Raw genomic sequence first — 27378 nt, 5'->3', positions numbered from 1 at the left:
GTGTGTGTGTGTGTGTGTGTGTGTGTGTGTGTGTGTGTGTGTGTGGGTGTGTGGGTGTGTGGGTGTGTGGGTGTGTGTGTGTGTGTGTGTGTGTGTGTGTGTGTGTATTCCTCCCCCAGCACGTGCCATGGAGCAGTACGAGGCTAGCGGGTCTCCCGGTCACACACTCAGGGTGCGCTCTCACTCCAGAAGGAAGTCCTTCACCTCCAGCCGCAGCTCCGTTTCCCTCAACACACTCGCCGCTGCGTCGGACACACACTCACCGTCCGACACGCTCCGCTGCCACACCACTGGGGCTTTCAGCAGCGTCATGGTGAGCTTAAACATCAACACTCCCCTCCACATGTCCAGAGATGCTCATTAAAACCCGTGTTTTTATATGTTCTTAAACACACGCTTTCACACACTCACAGAACCCCACTTCAGTAACATGATTGTATGCTGACTGGGGTGTGTGTGTATGTGTGACACAGTGTTATTGTTCCTGTGTGTGTTCCTCTGGCCCTCAGGAGTGTGCGGTGGTTCCTGACCTGCGTCTGCAGGAGAAGCTGAGGGCCCTCTCTTCCGCTCATCCTCCTGTGTCCCACCACAACCCTGCAGAGCTCTCCCACATCCTGGACTTCCTGCTCGCCCTGGCTGTCTGCAACACCGTGGTGGTGTCGTCCCCCAGCCAGCCGCGTCACATGGTACGGTCCGCGCGCCTCCTCCCCGCGCCTCCTCTCGTCTCACCTGTAATCACACCTCCCTCCCTCTGCTCAGTCCTGCAGGGCGCTGCTTTCTAGAGCGTTACATGACCTCAAACCGCTCAGCTCACGTATCACATACGCTGGCTGCCTGGCGTACAGATCGTTTCTGTGTTTGACAGCCTGTTAAATGTTTCCTGGCCCACACGCGTGAACCCGTGAGTGCTTGTGTTCTTGCCTCAGGTCCAGATGCCCGTAGCCCGCACGCCGCTGAGCTCTCTGGAGGACGTGAAGGCCCTGCTGCAGAAGCTGAGCCTCCCCCGCTTCTCCGTCACCTCCTCCCAGGCTGCCGACAGCCCCTCCGGCTTAACCAGGAGGCTTTTCCCACGCGGCCGCTCAGCCGCCTACTCCCCAAACGCCGGGTGTAGCGCCTCGGCCGGGGCCACGCCCACACACACCCCGGGACACACCCCCTCGCCCGGCCACACCCCCTCGCTGCTGGGAGGCGGAGACTGGGGAAAGGGCGGCAGGCGAGTGAAGCGGCAGGTGGACGAGGACGACGGGGACGGTGACTGTGAAGACGAGGATGAGGAAGAGGAGGAAGAGGAGCTGCTGTACGAGGCGGAGAGCCCGGACGAGGCAGCGCTGGTGCAGGCCGCCCGGGCCTACGGCTGCACCCTGCTGGGCCGCTCCCGCGAGCAGCTGCTGGTGGAGCTGCCGGGCGCGGGGCCCCTCTCCATCCCTCTGCTCCACCTGCTGCCCTTCCACTCCGCCCGCAAGAGGATGTCTGTGGTGGTGCGGCACCCGCTCACGGGCCAGGTGGTCGTCTACACTAAAGGAGCTGATAACGTCATCATGGGACTGACACAGCCCACGGGTGGGTGCTCTGGACTCCCCAGACCTGTGTGTGTGTGTGTGTGTGTGTGTGTGTGTGTGTGTGTGTGTGTGTGTGTGTGTGTGTGTGTGTGTGTGTGTGTGTGTGTGTGTGCTTATCTGTTTTTCCACCACATTTTCCACCAACTCAGCCTCCACAAACTCTCCGTTTAATCTCTTCCCTCTTAGTAATGTCTTGTTCAGGCCTGATAGTTTTCAGGCGCCACGCCGGAATTCCGGCGTACCTGTCTGCGAGAAAAAAAAATTGAGGGGGGGAAAAATCCGTCAAATCATAATGATAAACCACACGCGCGCGCATGCTATCTGTTTTGAGGCCGAAATGTGATCCTTATGATCCTTACGGGGTTCCCAAGTTACGATTTTTCGTGGTTACTACACATCTCCCATTTACTGTATAAAGCCTCGTTTGGACCTAAGTGGTTCTGCGTCGTAAACGGAACTTGGTGTTTGGTGTGCGCGGCGTCAGGATTAGTTAAACGCAGCTATGGATAAAGGTATTGGCCAAAAGCCTAGCTTTAGGATAACTGCGTATAGTACCTTATTTATGTACAGTATGTACGTATGTTCCGATTTACACCGAAAATCGATTTACGACGGATCAACGTCGTAACCCGGGGACCGCCTGTATTTCAGACATCGGAAGAGCTTCAGAGGTAGCTACAAGATAAACTCAGTATTTTATCTTTATTCTGATTAAGTAAAATTTTTATCAGAAATATAAGAGTGCTTTTTTTTGAGCCGGTACAGGTGGTCAGATGATCTGGTTCATCCTGGCCGCCTTACGGCGTAAGGTGTAATACATGAACAAAAGCACAAAATGTATGTCCTAATAAACCAACACAAAATATTTATTAAATTTATTAAATTTTATATATATAAACTAACTATAATCATAATACTTGTAATTCTTTTAAACTTTATTTGCATAATTTCTTTGAGTTGTCTGGTATCCTATAATTTACTAACAGTAATGAATAAATAATTAATCATGCCTGTTTTTAACATATTGTGTCTAATATAAATCTTTAGGTTACAGCATTTTCTCAGAATATTAATAGAAATTAGTTTTTATTTCACTATAATGAATACCTGACTTATTTATTATTAATTAATTTAAAGATTAATTATTAAATATTCTAAATATGGTACACTAACACTCCACCCCCAAACCCCCCCCCCCCCCCCCCCCCCCCCACTCTGAAAAAGTTCAGGCTCAGGAATTTTTCCCACTATCACCCCTGCTTGTTGAATGTTCGTGATGATGGCTGTTTGCGTGCGTCTCTCTGGGCACTATAAATGTAACCGCACCTTCTCCTCATTAACGCTCTACGTCTGGCCATTAGCTCAGGCCCTTCCTGCGGGCCTTTTACGGTGTGGAGTTCCTCGTCTGAGGTGTGTGTTTGTGCCGTAGCCGACGGCTGCTGCTCTCGGGAGGTGGTGAAGCAGACCCAGCGCCACCTGGACGACTACGCCCGCGAGGGCCTGCGCACGCTCTGTGTGGCCAAACGAGTGCGTCTCCTTTCTTCACTTCTTCTTTCTGCTGCTTTGAATATCCTCCCTCAGCACTTCCATTAAAAAAGGAAGAACTGAAACCAAGACTCGTTATACCACAGATCTGTAGTTGTGTGCCTCCTCCATTGAGAAGAAAGAATTTAGAAATGTGTTTATACCTTTATGCTATAACTGATCTGGAAGGCTGCTGGTGATTGGCAGGTCCTGGAGGAGGCGGAGTATGAGGCGTGGCTTAAGAGGCATGCTTTTGCTGAAACCAGTATTGAAAACAGGGAGGAGCTTCTGCTTGAGTCGGCCCGGAGATTGGAAACTAACCTCACATTACTAGGTGAGATGTTAGACCAGTGGAAACAGAAAGTATCTAAAAATGTTCTGTAATATATAAATAATGAACCTTTCTCTCCTCTCTCCTGGCTAACCCTGTGGGTGTAGGGGCGACGGGTATAGTGGACCGGTTGCAAGAAGAAGTTCCAGAGACTATTGAAGCTTTGCAGAAGGCAGGGATCAAAGTATGGGTCCTCACGGGGGACAAACAGGAGACCGCCATTAACATCGCATGTGCCTGCAAACTCCTTCGACCTACTGACGAGTTACTCACGGCCAACTGTGACAGCAAGGTGAGAAAAGTGTGTGTGTGTGTGTGTGTGTGTGTGTGTGTGTGTGTGTGTGTGTGTGTGTGTGTGTGTGTGTGTGTGTGTGTGGGTGTGTGTGGGTGTGTATGTGTGTCCATATATATATTGTTCTCATGAATATGACCGCTGTGTGAAAACTGTGTGCGTGTGCTGTTTTCCAGGAAGTGTGTGAAGCCCGGCTCTTTGAGCTCCAGCAGCAGGTCAGAGCCACTGAGGACAGAGGCATGGTCAGAGCGGCAGACGGCGCTGTGGTGGGCGGCTTCACGCTGGTGATCGACGGCCACACGTTGGACTTTGCTCTGAAGGAGGAGCTACAGAAGGCCTTCCTGGATCTGACGGGCCGCTGCCGATCCGTCATTTGCTGCAGGTCCACCCCCTTACAAAAGAGCCAAGTGGTCCGTCTGGTCGGGGACTCGCTCGGGGTCGTGACCCTGGCCATAGGTCTGTGCCAGTATGTGCTTTATGAAAACGATTAGATTTAGTGTGATCACACGTTGATTTCCACAATGGGCTCTGTAGTTCAGGAGTGGGTTTACTAGTCCGGGTATTTCTGTGTTCTCTCACGGCTGGGTGGAGGTTGTTTCAGTAACACTACTGTATTCTGCCACCGTGAGCAGCATGTCTGTTCATCAGAGTTACAGCTCTATACTTCACTGACTCGGTGCTAATGCCCCTGCGCGCCCTTGATACTCAGGTGATGGAGCAAATGATGTCAGCATGATTCAGGTGGCGGACGTGGGCGTCGGCATCTCGGGCCAGGAAGGCATGCAGGTGCGCTCGCTTGCCCCTCCCCCTCTCCTGACCTGGCTATAAAGGGAAGCCTCGTAAAACCACCCCACTCTTCACAGTTTGTGCACTATTATTCAGTAGTGATTAAAGGTTCTCATAAAGGGGCCCATGCCCCTCTTTTAGATCTAGCTTGCCCCTCTTGTGCGGGCAGCCTCCCTTCCAAACAGTTCCACCCCCAACACTGTCCTTTAGCTTAGCTTAATCTATGAAGCATTCACAGCTATCTGTCTGTGTATGTGCACCTTAGCTAATGCATATGTAATATGCATATATTAATATATTATATGCAATATATAAACTCTCCTGTTGTCTGTATGTGATGGCTGATTTTTGTGTGTGTGTGTGTGTGTGTGTGTGTGTGTGTGTGTGTGTGTGTGTGTGTGTGTGTGTGTGTGTGTGTGTGTGTGCGTGTGTGTGTGCGTGTGTGTGTGCGTGTGTGTGTGCGTGTGTGTGTGCGTGTGTGTGTGCGTGTGTGTGTGTGTCTCCAGGCTGTCATGTCCAGTGACTTTGCCATCTCCAGATTTCAGCACCTCAGGAAGCTGCTCCTAGTTCATGGTCATTGGTGCTACACACGACTGGCTAACATGATCCTGTATTTCTTTTACAAGAATATTGTAAGCATAGAACTGCACGTACATAAAATATTTACTGCCAAACACATACAAAATGTGACCGGAAAAACTGATAAACTTTTCTCACTCTCTCCCTCTTTCTCTCCTCTCACTTTCCCCTATCTCTCTCTCTTCCCTCTCTCTCTGCCCCCTCCATCCTCTCCTCTATCTCTCTCCTCTATCTCTCTCTCTTTCCTCTCTCTCTGTCCCCCCTCCATTCTCTCTCTCCTCTATCTCTCTCTCTCTCTCTCTTCCCTCTCTCTCTGCCCCCTCCATCCTCTCCTCTATCTCTCTCTTTCCTCTCTCTCTGTCCCCCCTCCATTCTCTCTCTCCTCTATCTCTCCCTCTTTCCTCTCTCTCTGTCCCCCCTCCATTCTCTCTCTCTCTCTCTCTCTCTATCTCTCTCTCTCTCTCTCTCTCTCTCTCTCTCCCTCTCTCTCCAGATGTATGTGAACCTGCTCTTCTGGTTCCAGTTCTTCTGTGGTTTCTCAGGCAGCACCATGACCAACTCCTGGGTGCTGATCTTCTTTAACCTGCTGTTCACGTCCGCTCCTCCGCTGCTCTACGGCGTGCTGGACAAGGACGTGTGTGCGGAAGCGCTCCTGTCCTGGCCCCACATGTACCGGGCAGGACAGAAGTCCCAGGTGGGTGTGGACGTGTCCTGCTGTCTGATGTCCCCTGTGCTACACGGTTCGCCTGTCCTCAGGGCAGAGGCTTGTCCTCTTGGCAGAGACAGTGTGTTCTGGTTTTAGGGCAGAATTAGCAGAATATTTGACCTTTTTCTGCCTTTTCTTTAGGTTGCCTTTCATTCAGACTAAAATTATTTGAATGCCGATTCATTAAAATCAATGTTTTTTCCCCTTAGACCAATCTGGGTCCTAGACGGTCTGGGTTGTGCGGTTTTTCTTCGGGGTTTGTGATGGCGTGTGTGTGCTGGGTTGCAGGTCTACCTCCCATCCACCTTCTGGCTGACGGTGCTGGACGCGTTCTACCAGAGCCTGGTCTGCTTCTTCCTTCCCTACATGGTGAGACCCGCTGGGCTCTGCACTGCACATGAATTTGCATGGCTCATTTGGACTGAACTGTGGGAATATTCAAATTTGCCAATTGTTTCTGCTAAGTTTGTTGGGCTTATCAGTTCATCTGTCATAAAATATTTGATATTTATATATACACATTTCTATTATGTGATGGCTGATTTCTGTGTGTGTGTGTGTGTGTGTGTGTGTGTGTGTGTGTGTGTGTGTGTGTGTGTGTGTGTGTGTGTGTGTGTGTGTGTCAGACATACGCAGACTCAGATATTGGGCTCTTCTCCTTTGGCTCTCCGATCAATAGCTCAGCACTCCTCATCATCCTCTTGCATCAGGTCGTGGAGAGTCGTACACTGGTGAGCCAGTCACCACGAGAATGACCTGTTTCCACCATCAGACCTTCAGTGCAGACATAGTAAAAAGGCTTTTAGAACTGGAGTAAAACCTTAATGTACTTTAACCTTAACCTTCATAATGTTACTTAATTAAAGACCTTTTCAGGCAGAAGGAAATAAATATGACAATAGTGTAGTCTTTTGTAGCTCTTGCCACTGTTATTTGAGAATATTTGAGTTTCTCTGCACTCATAGTACACTGCTGGGGGGAGGTGGGTGGGAACATTGTTTATTTGTTTGTTTGTTTTCAAAGCTGTGAAATGAGTGTCACTTGTGATGTTTGTCTAGTCTTGGACAATGCTTGTGTGTTCATAGCACTATTAGGGGTGCAGGAAAAAATCGATTCGAGCTCGAATCGCGTTTCTAACATTAAATGATTCAGAATCGATTCTCTTTTTTTTTTAATCGATTTTTTTTTCAGGTGCGTGTGTGCCTTCTCAGCCACCGTAGTGCTAGGCAAAACAAGGAAACAGCTTTGACATGTGCAGGCATGCTAGTAAAGCTATAGCGTATAGGGTTGTGTAGTGTACGGTATTTGTTGTTGCTCCGCTAAAGTATGAAGTCCAAACGGCTCTGCGGTCTTTGAAAGCAACCATTTGAAAACACTTTAGATTTTACACTCAACCCAGCCCAGGTAAGAATGGGCTTGATCGTTTGCACACGCATAAAGACGCTACAGATGATATTCGGGATATTCGTTACAGTGATTATAACTCCTGGTAAAATAAAGTTAAAATAAAAAAAAACTTAGTTCATTGAGCACTCTAGTTTTGTCCTAACTAGATATTTAGACATAATACTGCTGTAATACTGCTGTAATACTGCGAAGTCGTGGTCAGAGGTGAACTTCGGTATAGCCGGTGTGTATTTTATTTAAAATAATTATGTGACGGCGAGGTGAAGGAGGCAGGCACCACGCCGTTGACGGTGAACACACAACGTTTTATTTGCACAATGTGAAGCTCCGGGTGGAGCGCGAGCAGCACGACAGACACACTCACGCAGACACGAAACTTTAGACAAAGACGAGCACAAGACACCGCGTTAACGCACATTAAATAGGTGAATTACACAGACCCACGTGACCTCGAGACAAGGCACAGGTGTAACCACGAACACGCTCACAAACAACCCACACCCACGGAAGTACAAACATGGACATAACGACACGCAGACAACATAGCGGCACACAGGGAAGGGTCCGGAGCTGTTCCGTAACAGAACCCCCCGCCAGGGGCTCGCTACTCCCGGAGCGTCCCGCGTAGCGGGAGTGCCCCGAACAAACACCGACGGGCAGGTCCGGAGCCCCCGGGATCACGAGCCTCCGAGAGCAGTCACCCCCGACGGCGGGAACCGCCGCGGACAGCTCTAGCACACCCTCCCTGGGAAGACAGGGGAAAATACGTTAAACAATGGCACACTGACAAAAACACACACAGGTACATGGAACACGAAAGGCACAAAAGGGAAAAGGAGATTAGGGAACAACAACGGGACAGACAAACAGACGGGTACAGGCAGCTATGGGACCGCTAGCAGGCTTGCAGCTAGCGGCGCATATCCCCCAGGGGCAACGGGATAGACCGGAGGCGTGATCCCTCCGGTCGGAACAGTCCCTCCAGCGCACGCAGCGCTGGGTATTGCTCCGGGCGCACTCGTGCCCTCCTGCGGTGGTCGCGGCGTTTTTGCCCCGCCTCCAGGCGCCACCGGAGGAACCCTCTGTCGCCGCACGCTGACGGCTCTACGAGGCGGCGGTCTTGCAGCTGGTCTGGGCACCACCGGAGGTCCTCCCCGTCGCCTTGTGCTGGCTGCTGCACGAGGCGGCGTTTTGGCCGCTCCTCTGGGCACCACTGGAGCTCCTGTCCTCTGCCGCGATCCGGTGGCGATTCGAGGAGCCCCAGTCAGCGACCTCACTCTCCCCTCCTGACCGCTGGCAAAGCCAGTCTCCCCTCGTGCCTCTCGGGGTAGCGGCTCCACCTCCCCTGATGTCTCCATTTCCTCCTCCTCGGAGAGCTCCTGGTCCACCGCCATTGGCTCTTCGGAGTCGGGGTAGCGCGACCAGCTCATCTCGCTCCCACCCGAGGGAGCACGAGGGACCTTCTCTCCGTCTGGGCACCCCTTCTCCGACCTAACGGTCTCCTCGGAGCTGACCGAGAGGCTGTCTTCCTTCTCACCGTGGGGAGCGGTGGGCACCGACCACTCGGACGATGGAGGGCTGACGTCTTCTTTCCCACCATAGCAGATGGTGGGAACGGAGTACTCAGATGACGGGGGGCTGCCGTCTCTCTCTCTCTCCCCTCGTAGCAGACGGTGGGAGCGGAGAACTCAGACGGCGGAGGGCTAACTTCCTCCTCTCTCCCGTCGTAGCATACGGTGGGGGCGTAGCACACGGATGGCGTGTAGCGGGCTTCGTCGCCTGACCCCTCCTCTCCCGATTCCTCACTCTCTGTGTCGAGCTCAGGAGGGGTCGCCGCTACCATACCCGCGTACACCACCAGAGGGCCCTCTTCGCCCTCTTCACCGCTTGCCGGAGGGGAGGACTCCCTTCTCAATGCGCGGAGTCCCTCTCGCCACGCAGCTTCAAAGAAGGGGTCCTCTCTCAAGTCCTCCTCAGGGTACGCCGGGGGTGGAGAGCGGTGTCTCTCCATCCACACCTGTCTTGCGGCCAGCCGGAAAACTTCCGCCCCTTCCTCGTCTCCGGCTGTCAGAGCCTGATGCAGCATGTATTTGCTGACAGGCTCCTGCAACTCCACCCCTACTGGGACGGGGGTGTCGCGGTGGCGTGTGGGGGAAGAAGAGTGGTGGTGTTTCACCTTCTTCTTCCCCTTCTTACGCGTAGATGCGTAACCCGGCATTTCTTTGGCTCGTCTTTCTGTGACGGCGAGGTGAAGGAGGCAGGCACCACGCCGTTGACGGTGAACACACAACGTTTTATTTGCACAATGTGAAGCTCCGAGTGGAGCGCGAGCAGCACGACAGACACACTCACGCAGACACGAAACTTTAGACAAAGACGAGCACAAGACACCGCGTTAACGCACATTAAATAGGTGAATTACACAGACCCACGTGACCTCGAGACAAGGCACAGGTGTAACCACGAACACGCTCACAAACAACCCACACCCACGGAAGTACAAACATGGACATAACGACACGCAGACAACATAGCGGCACGCCCACAGGGAAGGGTCCGGAGCTGTTCCGTAACAAATTAACACTCTTGAGCCACTGTGTCTTTGGACATAGATAATGCCATTTGCTGTGATGGATAATTAAAGTCTAGCTCTTATTTATGCATAGAAATGTAAATCAACAACATAATCTGTAGCGTCCTGTACCTGTACCTGTATCTGTACCTTTGTGTGTTTACATTATTGAAATATGTTGATAAAACCTTTACAATTGTAATATCTTTATAAATGTACTCTGCTTTCATGCCAGCAGACCGAAGTAGCTCGTTTTGAATTGAGAATCGTTTTTGAATCGGAAAATAATCATTTTTGAATCGAATCGTTGGGCTCTGAAAGAATTGGGAAAAAAATCTAATCGTGACCCCAAGAATCGATTCTGAATCGAATCGTGGGATTCGCAGCCCTAAGCACGATAAACGTCATATTCACACGCACACGGTACAGTTGCATAAATGCAAAGCCACGTGGCTCGGCCTGGTGGAGGCAGAGGGTCGGGGCGCTGGCCTGTACTGACACGGGGGCTGTTGGTGGGCCTCCCCCCGCTCCTGATCACTAATGCTGTCACGTGTATCTGAGACACATGCTTCCTCACCAAATCACTACTGACCCATAGAGCTCAAATTAGGAGTTGCTCACAGCGTAATGTGGCAGCCTGTTTGTGTATTCTCAGAGGACCCTTCTGTTTGTGAGCTTTAACTGACCACACTGATTAATCTGCTGTCTGTTACTCCTGCTGACCTGTGTGTGTGTGTATGTGATTTGCAGACCTGGCTTCATGTGGCAGTGTTAGTAGGCAGCGCTGTGTTCTACTACGTCTTTTGCCTTGTGTTCAGCGTCACGTGTGTGACATGTAACTCTCCCACAAACCCCTTTGGCGTTGAGAGCAGACTCATGTCTGAACCTCTCTACTACTGTGTGTGTGGAGTCACCACGGTGTTAGCATTACTGCCCAGGTAACAATCATACAAAACATGAAACTCGCACTCATACACACTTTTATGTTAGTTTTTTTTTATTTATTCTTTATAATTCTAATTCTGTGTGTGTCTCTTTCTCTTTGAGGGTGTTGTACCGTGTCCTCTTGAACTCCATCTGTCCCTCGGACTTGGTGAGAGCTCAGGTCCTGGAGAAGTCCTCCCCCGAGTATTGGCCACAGATCCAAAGGCGGATGGAGAGTAAACCTGCCGTGCAGGAACCGAACCCCACGCAGATCCCTCAGAGCCTCGTGGTGGACGCTGACGCTCCTCTGTCGGCAGTCTCGGCGTCTCGGACAGGCTCTGGGCCCTATGGACCCGTGTGAGCACAGCTGGCTTCCAGTGTTCAGTCCCAACACCAACGTGCCTTCCCACTGCTCTTAAGGCTCGACCAGCTGTTGGTCAGTCCTCCACCTGCTTTACAGAACTGGCCTTCCAGACAGCCTGTGTGTGCTGGGTGAAGTAACCCCTGCACACTGAGCAGGCAGGAGGCCACGCATCTCTGGGCCTGTGTCTCTGGGCCTGTGTCTCTGGGCCTATGTCTCTGGGTATGTGTCTCTGGGCCTGTGTCTCTGGGCCTGTGTCTTATGGTTCATCCGGTACAACAGGTTTGGACCAGTTAGCTGCTCATTTGGTCACAAATGTTACATTGTACTTGACCACACAAAAAGCACATTACACAAGCCCCATAACACTGCACAAAGCTCTTTATGGTCTGCTATGTACTGTAAGCCCGAGATATTCATTTCAGCTTATACGATGCATGTGAACACGTTTTAAATTCTCGCAGAAATAGTATCATAACGTCAGAACTATGAAATGTGTTGTTGATTGAATTGCAAAGATTGATCTCTGAGCAGCACTAATGACCTTGTGCAAACCAGGGATACTTTTATATGTGTTATGGTGTGTGTGTGTGTGTGTGTGTGTGTGTGTGTGTGTGTGTGTGTGTGTGTGTGTGTGTGTGTGTGTGTGTGTGTGTGTGTGTGTGTTCAGAAAACGTCCTTTACTGGCAGGATGTGTTGATTTACAAATATAACATTGATCATGTAAATGACTGGAGTGACACCTGCTACTCTGAGGGCTTTGCTTGACCAAAACATGCCTTTGTGAATGAGTACTTTTTGGAAGTGTAAAGATGACAGTGTGATATGGGTTTTTATTTTATCATGTAATTTATTGCGTGTGTGTGTGTGTGTGTGTGTGTGTGTGTGTGTGTGTGTGTGTGTGTGTGTGTGTGTGTGTGTGTGCGCGCGAGTGTGTTATAAGCAAGAAGAAATTAACAACTGTGTCACAACCTGAGTCAAATTAAGTATTTTTTGCTACCAACAAAACTAGGAAATACGATATAGGTTTTTTTTATCTTTTACTGAAAAGCTCAGCTAGAATTATTGTACAGTAATGTGAGCTAGTCATTGTACAATCATTGTAGTGTAGTGTTTTTACTGTTACGGTATTATCACAAAAACAATCACGTTTACCAGTGTTACCAGTGTGTTCACTCATATCAAGAAAAACAACAGAACTGCATTAGAAAATATCAGTGTGTTAGATAAATATCAGTACACCGTTGATGTTTTTAGGAAAGAATTTTATTAATTTATTATGCACATAGCTGTAGTAGCCGTAGCAGCATACGATTTAAAATAAATTTGAGAAACCTGCATTTTTCTGATTTGTATCATATTTTGTTTGTTCTATTTATGTGTTTGTGTGTTTATTTTCAGCAACACTCATTGCTAACAGTACAGTAAAACCACATGCAACACATACTCTAGATAAACAGTATATCAGTAGATACAGAGTGGGTCATTCTGTAGAGCTCAGTGCCTATAATGGGGCCAGAACAGTGGGACATGGGGATTCTACTTTTGCCAAAACGTCAGTTTGTGAATGTGCCACAGTGCACACTATATTTGCTATTATTGTGGAATGAAAACATCTAGGATCTATCAACAGCTACAGTGCATGAAAACTGCCTACCGGTTTTCACCTCACTACAGGGATCCAAATTACTACTGCAGGAAATGTCAGCACAAGACCTGGATGTCAGGAGCTTCATGAAATGGGGTTCCGAGGTCGAGGAGCGGCACACAAGCCCAAGATCACTGTGTACAACACAGTGTCGGTTAGGGTGGAGTAAAGCATGTTGACACTGGACTCTGGGGCACTGGGAACATTCTCTGGAGTGATGAATCACACTTCACTATTGGCAATCTGATGGATGGATCCGGCTTCCCCAAATCCCTGAAAAAAGCTGCTTACCAGAATGCATAGCAGCTTCAGTAGTTTGGTGGAGGAGGGATTGTTGTCAGGCTGTTTTTCAGGTTTCGGGACAGGCCAGGACCAGGCAATATTACAGCATTAAAAGACATTTAAGACAATTATTTGCTTTCAGCTTTGTGGCAACATGTTGGGCACCTGCTGTTGCAGTTCGACTGCCCCGGTGGACCAAGCATGAACCGTACACACTTGATTTGATGAGTTTGGTGTTGAGGAACTAGTGGCCGCCTGACCTCACAAATGCTTGTTTTATTGACAGAAATTCCTATAAATATATTATAAACTGTTATAGATAGCTGTCCCAGAACAGTGGCGTTTGTTATACCCAAAGTTGGAATGGGATGTCCAACAAATTGACGGTTACATGAGATCCACTGTCTAACGGGAGGCATGAAACATTCCTGAATACATTCAAGCAATGGGCCCAAGGATGAGCTGAGGAGAGAGGACCACTCAGACCGAGGCATGGACACACTGTGCCAGAATAAACCCCTCCATCGAATGTACCACTGACAGAGCTGAGGTGGCTGACGTAAGACAGGAAAGGCAGGATTGACAGCGCTGAAGCACTAATCACTAATCACAGCAGCACAATCTCAGGTGTGATAGGATGATCTCACCAGAGAAGACCAAAGATGCAGCAAATGAGCCTCAGAGACAATGCAGCACCTGGTAGCATCAGTCATGAGGCTGGCAAGGAAAACATATTGTGAAACACAACCAAGTGGGAAGTTCTGAAACAAGCCTGGTATAATGTACCAAAAGATTCAGCAGTTTAAGACTTGCTTAGTTTAGTACGGTGCTGACTTTTTCCTGTGATTTTGGATAGGCTATTTGGTATAGGCTACATATGTCCGGTTTCTTGTACTTTCTGTTTAATAGACTGGGCAATAATGATACATTTTTGTTAATTATATGTACTACACCACGATGAAGTTGGTTTCACGTCCGCATATTCGGAATTCTTTCTTCAATAGATCGTATTAGCAAATGTGCTAAAATATGCAAATTCTTATTTCTGGCGACCAAAACAAACACCTACAAAATGTTTACGTCAGGAATAGACGTATTTTAAATCGTTGACAACATGTTATTTTGAATGTACTAAAGGGATTCAAAATATCGTCAACGTCAAAGGCACCGTCTACAAATAGAGTTCACAGACTGTGCACAATAAAACCACAAAAACAAGTTGTATTACATAAAGTTCATGATGTACGTGAGTATTTATACCTTGCACTCATAAATGGGTATTTATACCTTGCACCAATTTGTAGTGGTCAGTCAAAAATTCTATAGCTTTTAAGAGGTCCATCATAAGAGCATAAAACAATTTGTATTACATTAAGTGCATCCTACATTCAAAAACATTCAATTACATTCAAGTACATTCAAAATAACGTTGTCAACGATTTAAACACGTCTATTCCTGACGTAAACAAATAATATAGATGTTTGTTTTGGTTCCCAGAAATAAAAATTTGCAAACATATATTTGCAAACATATATTTTCAGCTTGGTTACCTGAACACCAAGAGAACACATGGTATATATAAGTATAGACAATTACCTCAAAGTATCTAATATCTAGCTAAAGTTAGTCGATATTTTTAATAGCGTGTTAACACGAACATAATAACGTGTTAGTAACACAAGCATAGTAACTTCATTGTTAATTCAATGGTTTGGCATCTTCCCTGTTTTTTAACGTCGAAAATAAAAAAAACGAGTAAATAAATAAACAGATTAGGTGATATAGTGAAGCACACTAGCAACATGATATTCCGGACAGATCTTCAAGGACCAAGTGTAAGACATTTTCAAATATAGACAACGTTTGTAAATGTGCCATCACATATCCCACACTCGTACACCTGTCTCACGTCTAACTGCGATGCGACTTGGTTTCACTATAACGTGGGCGGGTCTACACAAGTTCCTCTTCGCCGCTTTGTGGCTGGTAAAACCGTTTCTCTCAACATATGAATCCTCTTGAAGCTTCCAGATACACGAACCCCAGCACTCATTAAATCTCCGAACCTGGACACGAGGGCAGGTGCTTCAAACATGAGTGTTTGTAGTTCTACACGCAGTTGCGGAGATGAATTGGACGAGTTAGAGTCAGTTGGGTGAGTTGGACCAGGTTCTTATTTTTATGCATGAACAATTATTCTGATTCGTGAAACATAAGGGTGATGTGGCCCGATGTGTCTGCTTAATGTAAAAACAAGATGGTTCTGTATCAGTTTAAACGCGATAAACCTCATATTGCCACGTTCCTCTCATGCATCCCTATTTCATTCATGTTCTGTCTTCATTGGATTCGGTGTATGTTATGAAGTTAACATACTTCATTGTTCATTTCTTTGTTTCAGTCCGTTGCAATGCCATGATGAGGCGATAATAGTAAAGGACTTGAGTGTAACAGGTTATGAGGGAGATATGAACATATTAAGATAAATTTAGGTCTGGGTAGCTTTGTATTTTGTCCTACGTAATCGGGCAAATTAATGTTAATGAATTAATTGTTCACCTGGTAAATCCCAGTGGCAAAAACGTTGCGTTTCTAAATATGAGGAAATAGCGCTCTGATTTCAGACACAGGCAACATGTAGTCAAACCTGTCTCTGAAACTTTTTTTTTTTGTGTGTGTGACGTCTTACGTATTCATATATTTCTCATGAGTTTTTGAGACAAAGGCCTCATTTGTCAAGATAATACTAATTTCAGTTTTCCAATACTTAAACTATTACGATCATCATACAACTAAAGGACATTTTCATAATAATCCAGAGGTTCATGTCTCAAACGGTAGAGTGTAACTCTGGGTGACTGTCTCATGGTTTTATCTGTAGATCTGCAAACATTCTGTAGTCTTCGCTTTACTTAGCAGGACTGCACCTGTGTTTACTTGCATCCTTGGCGATAATGCTCTTGTGACTGCATACCAGTAGTTACTGTGTTGACAAACAGCCACTCAATCCGACTCCAGTTTGGCTCTAAGAGCTAATAACCCCATCATATTTTAGGGTTTAATACTGCTCTTATTTAAAGTAGCAGTACACTGCATGTAAAGGAAAGACTAATACAAAAGTGAATACCAATGAAAAATCAGCCATTACATATCAGTTCAATATGATGAAACAACATGCAGCATCTTCAAAGTACTGCTATGATGTACTGTTTTCATAAAGGGTCAAACTCCATGAAGCTCTCAGCTGGGTTCCATTATTATAATGGGGATGACTAGCCAAGCTCTCTCTCCACTCTGTGTGTGCAGCTGGTACCATTATGATCTGTCTCGCCATGCTGCTGAGGCATTGCTCTTATCAAACGGTGCAGATGGGAGTTTCCTACTCAGAAACAGCAACAAGGGGTCTGACTGCTTTGCCATATCTGTCAGGTTAGTTACTCATCCACTCTCAATAGCCTACCTATTCCCATTTGTGGTGTGTGTGTGTGTGTGTGTGTGTGTGTGTGTGTGTGTGTGTGTGTGTGTGTGTGTGTGTGTGTGTGTGTGTGTGTGTGTGTGTACAGTATTTCAGTAATGGCAATGTGGAGTAATGCTGGCACCACGGTTAACTGCTTCATATACTGAATGGAACTTGTGGGCTTGTTTGCCAGGGCTGGCTATTTTAGTGCCAATATGACGTCATGAACTCACAAACTTTAATCTAAATCAATCAATCTAAAAAAAAAACCCAATTTTTTGTAATCTAACCCTGGACAGAGCACATTCTTTTGTGAATTAAATACAGACTTTTGTGCGTTTTAAATGTTCCAGTTCAGCAATCTCCTTTTTATGATTATTAATAATAGGATTAAATTGAAGGTTTTGCGCAGGACCTGTGAAGTGAAGTCTGTGTTTGCTCTGAATGCAATGATATATTGACACCTTTTCAGTTATGCTGAGTTCACTTTCAATTTGTCATTTCATTTACGTTTTTGTTTGTTTGTTGTTTATTGTTGTATGACATGTTTTTGAAAGGTCATCATCAGAGTTAACTAGCTGGGAGATCATTTGTTGCTAAGGCCATTGCCAGGATAGTGTGTCTCTTCCTTTTCTGCCATGACTGTGGAACTTTAAGAATGAATGCTTGGACAGCTGTGATACACACTGAAGGTGTCAGATGCCTGTTCACAAGCCCTTCCTGGTCTCCTGCAGGGCCAAGGATTCGGTAAAGCACTTCCAGGTGAAACGACAGGGTGGGAAGTACACATTCGGCTTCAACGACTTCCCCTCCCTTCAGGATTTCATCCGTCACTTCGCAAACCAGCCGTTACTGGGCAGTGAAACAGGTTTCACTGACTCACACACACACACACACACACACACACACACACACACTTTGTTGTTCTTTCTTTGGGCTAAGTATAGTAACTGTGTTCTCTGCATCTATGTTCTCTCGCTGTCACTCAGGTAACCTAATAGTGCTCCGGTTGCCATACCCCCGGCAGGTAGAGGAGCCATCCATCTATGAGTCTGTGTGTGTGCACACGGCCATGCAGACGGGACGCCACGAGAGGGACTTGATCGCCAGTGCTCCATCAGTATGATGGCAACACACCTACCTACTCCATTTAAAGAAACTGCTCATTTTAGCATATTACTGAAGTTTCTACTGGTACACTTTGAAATCCCCTAGTAATTCACTACCACTGTATTATAAAAATGTGACTTAACATTCCTCATAAAATACCTAGCAGGACTGTAACCCCCCACCCCCACCCGACATCATTCTGAGCATAATCAAAGTTTGATTTGCAAAATTAGCCCGATTTTACAAAGCAAATAGTTTCAGTTGCAGTGTGTAAAATTACCCGATGTGAATATTCGGCTTGATGCTCACTGTGTGTGTCTCTCTGCAGCTGGGCACCAAAGAAGGTTATCTGGTGAAACAAGGAGGCATTATAAAGGTACGGGAGCCCCTGCACATGCTTTCTTTATTTTCTTTTTTTCTCTTTTGTACAGTACACACACATCTATGAACATATGAACATGTATAACAATAATGATCTGCCTGTGATTACATCAGTGACTGGACATTTGGCAACTCATTTTGAGGACATTTTTCTAATATTGTGTCTCTGTGTCTAATATTTTCTAATATTGGGTCAGAACTGGAAACAAAGATGGTTCACGTTGAACAAAAATGAGCTTAAATACTTCAAAGACAAAATGGTAAGTTTGAAACCAAGATGTCTCAAAATCAATAAAGGTGGTTCATGCTGTATTCAGTCTCAATGACAATAAAAAATAGTTCATGCTGTATTCAGTATTAATAATGATTCAGTTGATGATATCTCTTCTTCATTTCAGTTTGCAGACCCCATTCGTACTCTGGATCTGACTGCATGCTCTGCCGTGCAGTTTGATTACACCCAGGAAAGGATTAACTGCTTCTGGTGAGACAATCACTTTGGACTCGTTATGTTTCTATTAAATGTGCGTGTAAGCTTTGAAATGGGGGAAGTGAAAGAAGACGCGTGTTCTCACAGGCAGCACGGGCTCCATTTCATCTCTCCAAACCAGGCTGACTTCATTAAGGCATCAACATCCATCCATTAGCTTAACTCAGTGCTTCATTCTGTGCACCCATCACAAAGTATTCACGGCCTCCTCCTCTCTCTCATGTAACAGTCTGGTGTTCCCTGAGAGAACATATTACCTGTGTGCCAAGTCTGGAGTGGAAGCTGATGAATGGATGAAGATACTTCGCTGGAAGCTGGTAAGCAAAACCAAGAAAGTAAAGAGAAGTAAATGAGCTGGAAGGCAGATGTGGGCCCAGGGGTTGGTGTTCCTGTAAGGGCATGAGATTGCTCATTTCCTCTGTTTCACCCTTTCCTTACCGGTCATTTCACTCTTTTCACCCAGTCACAGATTAAAAAATGCAGATGATGGTGAGAGAGGGGCAGAAGAGATGCCTGATGCTGTGAGACAGCTGCCCACGCAGGAATGACAAGATGCAATGGAAAGTCAAGAGGGTCTATATGTTTTCCTCTGTCCATTCTAACCCTATGATGTGTACTGCTTCCAATGGCAGTTACCATTGCATAGAGTGAAAAAAAGTCATACCTTCTGTTATACTGACCACTGCTGGTAGACCAGCAATGCAGACATCACGTGAAGAAAGAGATTGGTGAGATGAAAATGTTCATGCTCTTTAGAACACACTGATTCATAACTGCAGCAATAGTATTCAGTGGAACCATGTAGCACACTGCAGTACCGGCTTATGCAGTAGTGGAGAGAACTGACAATGTAACAGAAAAATCACATAGCAAAAAAATTAAACCCTGAAGGAACTTGAATCAGTTATAAAAGCAGCTATGCAAACTAATGATTTGGTTAAATACCAGTTAGCAATGTGTTGCATATAAAAGAGCAAAGTCTGATGTGAGCCTTCAAAGCAGCAGTGTAACTGTGAGAGTTTGAAATAGGTCAGGGACATGGGTCCCAGACATCACCAAATTATTTTGACAAATCGCACATGAGAAAGCAAAAGAGTGGTCACAAGCCAGAGCTCACCACAGACATTAAATTACCACCATTTTTAATCAACACTGGTTTTTACTCTTACATGCTGACTTGTTTATGTCTAGGGAAAGCCTTAAACATGATGGTGGATCTATGATATGGACATCTATTAAATCTAAGTCAGATAATTAGACCTAAAAGATGATGTTACTTCATCTTTGATACAGTTTATAGCAGAGCTTGATCTATAATCACTCAAAAAAGAGGCATTTCCACTTAAATAATGGTGCCGTACACCTGCAGTTGCAGTTTAAGGCTTCAGGAGCTACATTACCAAAAGGGACCAAAACTGTTCTGAAAACGCCTGCCATTCATTCACTCGGTCCTTTTCATGACATGCACCACTTGTATGTATGTATGTTTCCAGAATGTCAAATATAGCGCTGTGGGATTCCTGTGCTGTGATGATTTAACGTGAACAGAACACAAGAGAGGTCCAAGATATGTGCATTTCCCAAGTGTTTTTGCAACAAAAAAAAACAAAAACAACTAATTTATTTTACAAACAAGCCAGTATCTGGTGTTTTATTTTTGTAGTAAACCATTCTAGTAGAGGTGGTCTGTCATTATTTATATTTACAAAACTGAATTGTTCACCGAATAATATGACTTTGCTGTAATATTTAAAGACTGGCACAGTAGAGATTACTGTAATGTGATGTGAACTGATACCAAATAAACAGTACTTCAAACAATTTCTCAAACAACCTAGCTCAAGGATGGAGAGAACTCGAGAAAGATCTGTCTTCTTTGCACAAAATGTACTTCTGTAAAAATGTAAAGTTTCTATAAATAAATGTTATTTTTGTACACCAATGTCTTAAATTATTAATCAGAAGAAATGAAACCAACAGGAGGGGTTACATTCATAAGAGAAACATACAGCATTGAAAGAAACTCATATGAAGTACAATTTCACAGCCAACATTATACAGGTGCGTGTGTGTAATGGGTTGTCCTAGATGCATCTGTGCGTGGCTCTGTTGACCTGATCAACATCAGATGTATGATGTTGCCCCAGTTGTAATGCTGCCTGGCTCCTAGGCAACCTCTACCACTTGCCTCAGTTCCTCAATCAGAGGAACAAGCTCCTTCTCCAAACTGATGATTAAGCCTAAAATAGCAGTTGCAGAAGTCAGAAATGTAATATCAGTAAGGTTGAAACCTACGCACACCACCTTTCTTCTATGTGTTCGTTTTGCATCACTTTTAACTGTCCTAGCTGGATATTTCAGAGAAAAGAGCTCATTAGAAATATAAAATAAGGAACTACATTACACAGAATTCTATTTATAAAACGTGTCTGTAGGATCAAAGTTTCATTGAGTCACTGTGCAGTCACCCGGTCCACACACTCTCGTGCACACGTCAGCCGGTCCACACACTCTCGTGCACACGTCAGCCGGTCCACACACTCTCGTGCACACGTCAGCCGGTCCACACACTCTCGTGCACACGTCAGCCGGTCCACACACTCTCGTGCACACGTCAGCCGGTCCACACACTCTCGTGCACACGTCAGTCGGTCCACACACTCTCGTGGTCATGTCAGTCGGTCCACACACTCACCTGTGTTGGCACTGCTGCTCGCAATGAAGCTGATTACTAAGGGCAATCGGTTAAACTGCACAATCTGACAAAAACAAAAGAGAACAGTGAGAACCAGCGGTTGACGACGTAACGACTGCCGGTGGCCTCAGAAGAGGGAGAATACCTGATATGTGTTGTAGTAGCAAATGATGCTCTTGTTTTTGGAAAGCCCCAGCTTGCTGCCCTGGTCTGTGGCCAGTGCAAAGGTGGACAGGAAGCCAGGTCGCAGGGCATACTCTGGAGCGTTGTCGTTGGCAACTACACAAAACAGAAGCGTAGAAAGATTAATTAAAATCACAGGGAACCCAAACCAAGCTGTAGATTTAATACTGTATCCAATCTGACTACTGTATGACGAGGCTATTTGGATTACCTTTGACTACAGGGACTCCATCTCTATCCGTTACTACTATTGCATGCAGGCCTTCAACCCTAATTGCAGAAAACCGAGATGTGAATTCATTATCGTTACATATAATGCAGCCTTGCAACCTCCAACAGTATGAACAGTGTTTGTTACACTACTTATCAACGAGGAAACATTTGCAATCAACTGCATTCAAGTTGGAAGGACTTTTACCATATTTCACAAATGGGCGAATTGAGAAGAAACATTACTTACGTAGGCAACTGTTTATACAAGTATCTCTTCAGGTCCTGCAATAAAAAAGCAGATGTTTCGTAGCAATTCATCTAATTGGTTAGATAAACAGCTAGCTAGCTAAAATACTCACATCTGCCATGTTGTGTACCAAGCCTACTCGCGCTGCTCCCTATAAAAAAAGCTCGTCAGTAAACGTAAAGAGAAACACCATTACTTAAATAAAGGTCAGTGTGGACGTTTGTTTCACTACAACATCACAAAATAAAACAACTTTTGTAAATTAACAGCTAACTTGGCTAGCTTCAGCTCGGTTCAGATTTTTCTATTTTCAGCGCTTACGAATGCGCGTTAGCTATATGTCATGTTGTTACTTGTGCACATTTTATAAATTTATACCAAACAAAAGACAGGACTAGTACGAATATTGCCATTACCTTTACTTTCACCGTTTTGATGGTGTATTTGTCTTGTTTAACACATTTAGCTAGCCATCACATGACACAAACATGCACACTTCCCTTAACGTCATTTCCGGGCACGGTTTCAGACAGCGGCGAGTGGTCCCTCCAGTACAGAGTGAGATCACCCTCTTGTGTGCAGGATTAATGCTTGTCCAGTAATGTTTATCTCCACAACACTACACTACAGCATATGACTTCGTTGGATGGAATTAGTGATAGTCGAAGTTTATCTACTTCCTAGTGATAATTAGGAAGTAGTAATATTTTATACTGATGTTTAAAATAAAATTAGAGTGTTTAATTCTATTAACCTGTATTTTTTCTGGTTTGGATTTACATAAACTATAAATTAGATTTAGACAGATTTGTGTAATTTGTGTAATTTTTTGTAATTAATGGCTATATTAAGGATTTCTTGATCTGGGTTTTATTAGAAGTCTTATACAGAAAAAAGCCTTTGTGTGAAGATTAGAACTGAAACAAAGGGCTCCTCAGAACTCACAAACCAGCCAAAGAAACAGGCTAATCCCCCTATTTACCTTCACCATGCTTAACACAGCACACAATCAACTCACTGATATTCATAAGGCACAAACCTGGCCAAGCCCTCTTACTCCATAACATTCCTACCCACTCCTTCTCTCTTTCACACACACACACACACACACACACACACACACACACACACACACACACACACACACACACACACACACACACACACACACACACACACACACACACACACACACACACACACTGTTTCTTTTCCCCTGTTACCTCTTGTCTTGGAAAAAGATAAATTATTGCAGGACTGCTCTATGGCTAGCTCTAAATAGTTGTGATCTGTCATCTGAAAAGCGTGTTTTGTGTGGATTTAAGAGACATGGGATCTGAATGGTTAAATGCTTCATTTGAAGATGTCAGTTTTGGTGGAAAAAGTGCCTTCTCACAAACTGAACACAACATCGTCGCTGGATACCTTATTACTGCATGTAAGGAGTAATGTCTGTGCATTTGTGTGTGGGTGAGACTTCTTATATAATATTATTATATTATATTATATTATATTAAATATGTATGAAATTGTAGTGTGTATTGAACTATAAAGAAATATATTATAATCAAATTTTGAAAGCCAGAACTATATTCTATATTCAGGGTTTGATTTGAGGGAGATGCTTTACAACCCCTCTGTAACACTCATCTACTTTACAACCCCTCTGTAACACTCTTCTACTTTACAACCCCTCTGTAACACTCATCTACTTTACAACCCCTCTGTAACACTCTTCTACTTTACAACCCCTCTGTAACACTCATCTACTTTACAACCCCTCTGTAACACTCATCTACTTTACAACCCCTCTGTAACACTCATTTCCCTTTACAACCCCTCTGTAACACTCATCTACTTTACAACCCCCCTGTAACACTTATTTCCCTTTACAACCTCTCTGTAACACTCATCTACTTTACAACCCCTCTGTAACACTCATCTACTTTACAACCCCTCTGTAACACTCATTTCCCTTTACAACCTCTCTGTAACACTCATCTACTTTACAACCCCTCTGTAACACTCATTTCCCTTTACAACCTCTCTGTAACACTCATCTACTTTCCAACCTCTCTGTAACACTCATCTACTTTACAACCCCTCTGTAACACTCATCTACTTTCCAACCCATCTGTGACACTCATCTCCCTTTAAACCTCTCTGTAACATTCATCTACCTTTACAACCCATCTGTAACACTCATCTCCCTTTACATGACTTCTGTAACACTCATTTGGTACAGTTTACATGTGCTAGAAATACAGCAAGATCTATCAATAACTGCCATTAACCAGTGGAGTTAATACAGTAAAACTGGAAATCTGTTCCTTTAATATTGGGGATTACCTTAATAATTAATTAAATAAAAGATAAAATAAGCTAATATAAAATATTTACTGTCAGCTGCATAATCAAGATGAGAACTGCTTAGCTGACCTTGATGGTAAATTGACTACAGAGCTAATGATACTGGCTTAAACAGAAATATGAGATAAAGAAATAAAAATAATTAATACACAACTATACACAAACTGCAAAATAAAGGTCTAATTATTGAGGAATAAACTTTGCATATGTATATTAGAAAACATAAGTCTGATTGCAGTATGGGAGATCTTAACGGTTCTCATCAATCACTCTGTAATTAAATCTGACTATGTTCAGTAGCACACTGACAGTTTTGTGAATGCTTTAGTACATTTTTAAATAAAATTGGTTACCTCAGTCCTTCTACTAGCCTAGTAACTTGTATATTGAACATGTAAATGTGAAAGATTTAAATGCATTATAAAATTATGTGCATATTCCGGACCAGCAGGGGTCGACGGTGAGCTATTAATTTAAATGAGTACTGCAGGATATGTGCCTGTGTGTATCAACCTGAAACATTAACCCTTGTTGGTTTTCTCTGTGTGTGCAGGTGTGATCAGTTTGTCCAGCAACCTTGTGGTGCTGATGATATTTGTAAAGTTCAGAGAGCTGCGTAATGCCACGAATGCCATCATCATTAATCTGGCACTCACAGATGTGGGAGTTGCTGGCATCGGTTACCCCATGTCTGCTGCCTCAGACCTCCATGGTAGCTGGAAATTTGGATATACTGGTTGCCAGGTTTGTTGCATGACCACACACACACACACACACACACACAGACACATACACACATGCACATACACATGCAAGCACACACACACACACACATGCACATACACATGCAAGCACACACGCTCACAAACACGCACACACACACACACACACATGCACACGCACACACATGCACACAAACGTACACGCACACACAGAGTTTGTTTTGGCACAGCAACTAAACCTCAGATTGAAGAGCAATTAAGCACACACTGAGCATAAAGCGATCAGGTTATGTGATGAATGAATACATAATTATGTGTGTACATGTGTGATTGTTTGGGTGTACGTGTGTGTGTGTGTGTGTGTGTGTGTGTGTGTGTGTGTGTTTGCGCAAAATTATAGAAAAATATTCATCAGTTTGTTGAGAAATGTGGCTACATGTCCTGAAAACAGAAACCCCTGTTTAAGGACAAATATTGTTTATGAACAGCTCTTTAAGAATGAGGATTTGCATGATTGTCACACACTAACCGACTCATCTCTCGTAGATCTATGCTGCTCTGAATATCTTCTTCGGCATGGCAAGCATTGGGCTGCTCACTGTGGTGGCCATTGACCGATACATTAGCATCTGCAGACCCCACATAGGTATGAGCAGAGTATAGGTGAAATATAATGAATTTTTTGGAGGTTTTGTAAAACTGTGTCAATATTTCTTGGTGATATTTTATACTGAAGTGACTCAGCTGTATTTTATGTACTCTTTATGTCTGCATACTGTAGCTGACTCTGTGTATGTGTGTGTGTGTGTGTGTAGGCCAGAAGATGACCACGCGCTCATATACACTCCTGATTGTGGCCGCATGGCTGAACGCAGTGTTCTGGTCGTCCATGCCCATTGTGGGTTGGGCTGGATATGCTCCTGATCCAACTGGAGCCACCTGCACCATCAACTGGAGGAAGAATGATGCGTGAGTTCCCCTCATACAGGCATCAACTCATGACTCACCTCTCACCTCTCACCTCTGCCCTCCTATTCTTCTTCTTTCATCATTTACCCACTGATTCATCCTATGCAAATGGTTATTAGTCACAGTGACTCTAGTCCAGGTCTGTTTTACATCTCTAATTTATCTTGATCCCTTGCTGCTCTGAAGTAGAGGGTTCCCTTAAAATACTTTAAATGTTTCCTCTTGATTGATGCCAATGAAGTATTTTAATATTTTACCTAATGATCAAAGATGGATAGAGGTTGCACTGAAAAATGTCTTCCCCAACATTCAACAGGTCCTTCATCTCCTACACAATGGCGGTGGTTTTGGTTAACTTCATTATACCACTATGTGTCATGTTCTACTGTTACTACAACGTTTCAGTCACCTTGAAGAGGTACAAGGCACGTAACTGCCTAGACGGCTTCAACACAGACTGGTCAGATCAAATGGATGTAACCAAGGCAAGCAACATTTCTACTGTGCTAATTCATGCTAGAGTTGGTCCCATTGGTGGTCCTTGCTGTTGGGTGATGTTGAACTTTCATGTGCAGATGTCTGTTGTAATGATTGTGATGTTCCTGCTGGCGTGGTCCCCATACGCCATAGTGTGTCTTTGGGCGTCATTCAGTGAACCAACATTGATCCCAGCGCCAATGGCCATCATCGCGCCCCTCTTTGCAAAGTCCTCCACCTTCTACAACCCCTGCATTTACGTTATCGCCAACAGAAAGTAACCACCATGTTCTCCTCTCACGCAAATGCTCAGAAATATCGAGACCTGTGTCTGAGACCTGGTGACCCCCCACCATGCGATTCATGTCATTTGGTTTGTCTTAGGTTTAGAAGAGCTATCGTAGGAATGCTGCGATGCCACACCCACCAGCAAGCCACTATCAGCAGCCCGGTTCCCATGACTACCTCTCAATCGCCTCTCAACCTCTGATGATGTTACAGTCCCTGTCATGGCCTCTGCAACCATAGGTCTCTGTTTCGGTCTTGCACCAATATGACATTCCAGCAGCCTCTCTTGTATTTAAAATTCATCTTTTTGTTGTTTGCTATTAAACTTACCAACTTGGCAATTACTTAAATGTTACTGTGGATGAAGCAGAGTTTTCATGTATTGACATAGCAGCCAAGAAAAAACTTTAAGATGAACTCAAAGTAACTTTCTATTATCACCATCGATAACCAAGTAAAATGCTAATGTGGTGTTTCTGTTGTTTTTGGAACTATGTGTAGTCATTTGAGCCATTAAAATCTTTATTATTATGAACTGGACAAATGTCTTTCTGCTGTACAATAATTTTTAATGCTAAAGTAAGCTAAATGTAGGGAAATGGAAATGTGTTGTTAGAAATGTGCCAAAATTGAATTTGTTTTAGTTCAAGATTCTCAAGAAGTGATCTCAAGAAATCTACCAGCAGCAAATATTACAATAAGATAGAAAAGCTAAAAAAAGATGTAGGCCTTATGTTAACCTCTAACATTGCTATCATGTACTGTATAGTTCATATGTATCCCAATATTCATCACATAAACACT

General features: G+C 44.8%; 4 protein-coding genes across 6 annotated transcripts in view; 3 read left to right on the top strand and 1 right to left on the bottom strand.

Moving 5' to 3' along the window:
- Positions 1-12379, top strand: part of atp10d (ATPase phospholipid transporting 10D) — a 24254-nt gene extending 11875 nt beyond the window's left edge. For all 3 annotated transcript variants that reach the window (XM_076974371.1, XM_076974372.1, XM_076974373.1), the window contains 14 exons: positions 120-313; positions 510-686; positions 927-1560; positions 2989-3086; positions 3291-3417; positions 3522-3706; positions 3883-4162; positions 4416-4492; positions 4999-5124; positions 5565-5765; positions 6066-6146; positions 6404-6508; positions 10507-10694; positions 10804-12379. In XM_076974371.1, the coding sequence (XP_076830486.1) occupies positions 120-313; positions 510-686; positions 927-1560; positions 2989-3086; positions 3291-3417; positions 3522-3706; positions 3883-4162; positions 4416-4492; positions 4999-5124; positions 5565-5765; positions 6066-6146; positions 6404-6508; positions 10507-10694; positions 10804-11041 (2711 nt within the window). In that variant the 3' untranslated portion in view covers positions 11042-12379. The remainder of the gene's footprint in view (positions 1-119; positions 314-509; positions 687-926; positions 1561-2988; positions 3087-3290; positions 3418-3521; positions 3707-3882; positions 4163-4415; positions 4493-4998; positions 5125-5564; positions 5766-6065; positions 6147-6403; positions 6509-10506; positions 10695-10803) is intronic.
- A 2556-nt stretch (positions 12380-14935) lies between these two features.
- dapp1 (dual adaptor of phosphotyrosine and 3-phosphoinositides) lies at positions 14936-20025 on the top strand. Its single transcript, XM_076974590.1, has 9 exons — positions 14936-15127; positions 16279-16401; positions 17164-17297; positions 17419-17549; positions 17868-17915; positions 18118-18180; positions 18319-18404; positions 18640-18727; positions 18874-20025. Exons 1-9 carry the CDS (start codon positions 15066-15068, stop codon positions 18895-18897), a joined length of 759 nt encoding a protein of 252 aa, XP_076830705.1. The 5' UTR covers positions 14936-15065; the 3' UTR covers positions 18898-20025.
- lamtor3 (late endosomal/lysosomal adaptor, MAPK and MTOR activator 3) lies at positions 19007-22312 on the bottom strand. The gene is made up of 7 exons (XM_076974591.1): positions 22165-22312; positions 21861-21899; positions 21749-21783; positions 21500-21558; positions 21251-21384; positions 21106-21169; positions 19007-20650 (listed from the first exon to the last, which is right to left on the bottom strand). The coding sequence occupies exons 2-7, from the start codon at positions 21867-21869 to the stop codon at positions 20577-20579; spliced, it is 375 nt and encodes a 124-aa protein (XP_076830706.1). The 5' UTR covers positions 21870-21899; positions 22165-22312; the 3' UTR covers positions 19007-20576.
- Positions 22313-23077: 765 nt separating this feature from the next.
- On the top strand, positions 23078-27333 carry rrh (retinal pigment epithelium-derived rhodopsin homolog). The gene is made up of 7 exons (XM_076974589.1): positions 23078-23186; positions 24672-24862; positions 25387-25486; positions 25656-25809; positions 26126-26294; positions 26385-26563; positions 26671-27333. Exons 1-7 carry the CDS (start codon positions 23078-23080, stop codon positions 26774-26776), a joined length of 1008 nt encoding a protein of 335 aa, XP_076830704.1. The 3' UTR covers positions 26777-27333.
- Positions 27334-27378: the final 45 nt, after the last annotated feature.

This window comes from Brachyhypopomus gauderio, chromosome 15, assembly GCF_052324685.1.
Source record: "Brachyhypopomus gauderio isolate BG-103 chromosome 15, BGAUD_0.2, whole genome shotgun sequence".
Lineage (NCBI taxonomy): Eukaryota > Metazoa > Chordata > Actinopteri > Gymnotiformes > Hypopomidae > Brachyhypopomus > Brachyhypopomus gauderio.
The sequence above is the reverse complement of the archived record's forward strand: the minus strand, read 5'-3'. Positions and strand labels throughout refer to the sequence as shown.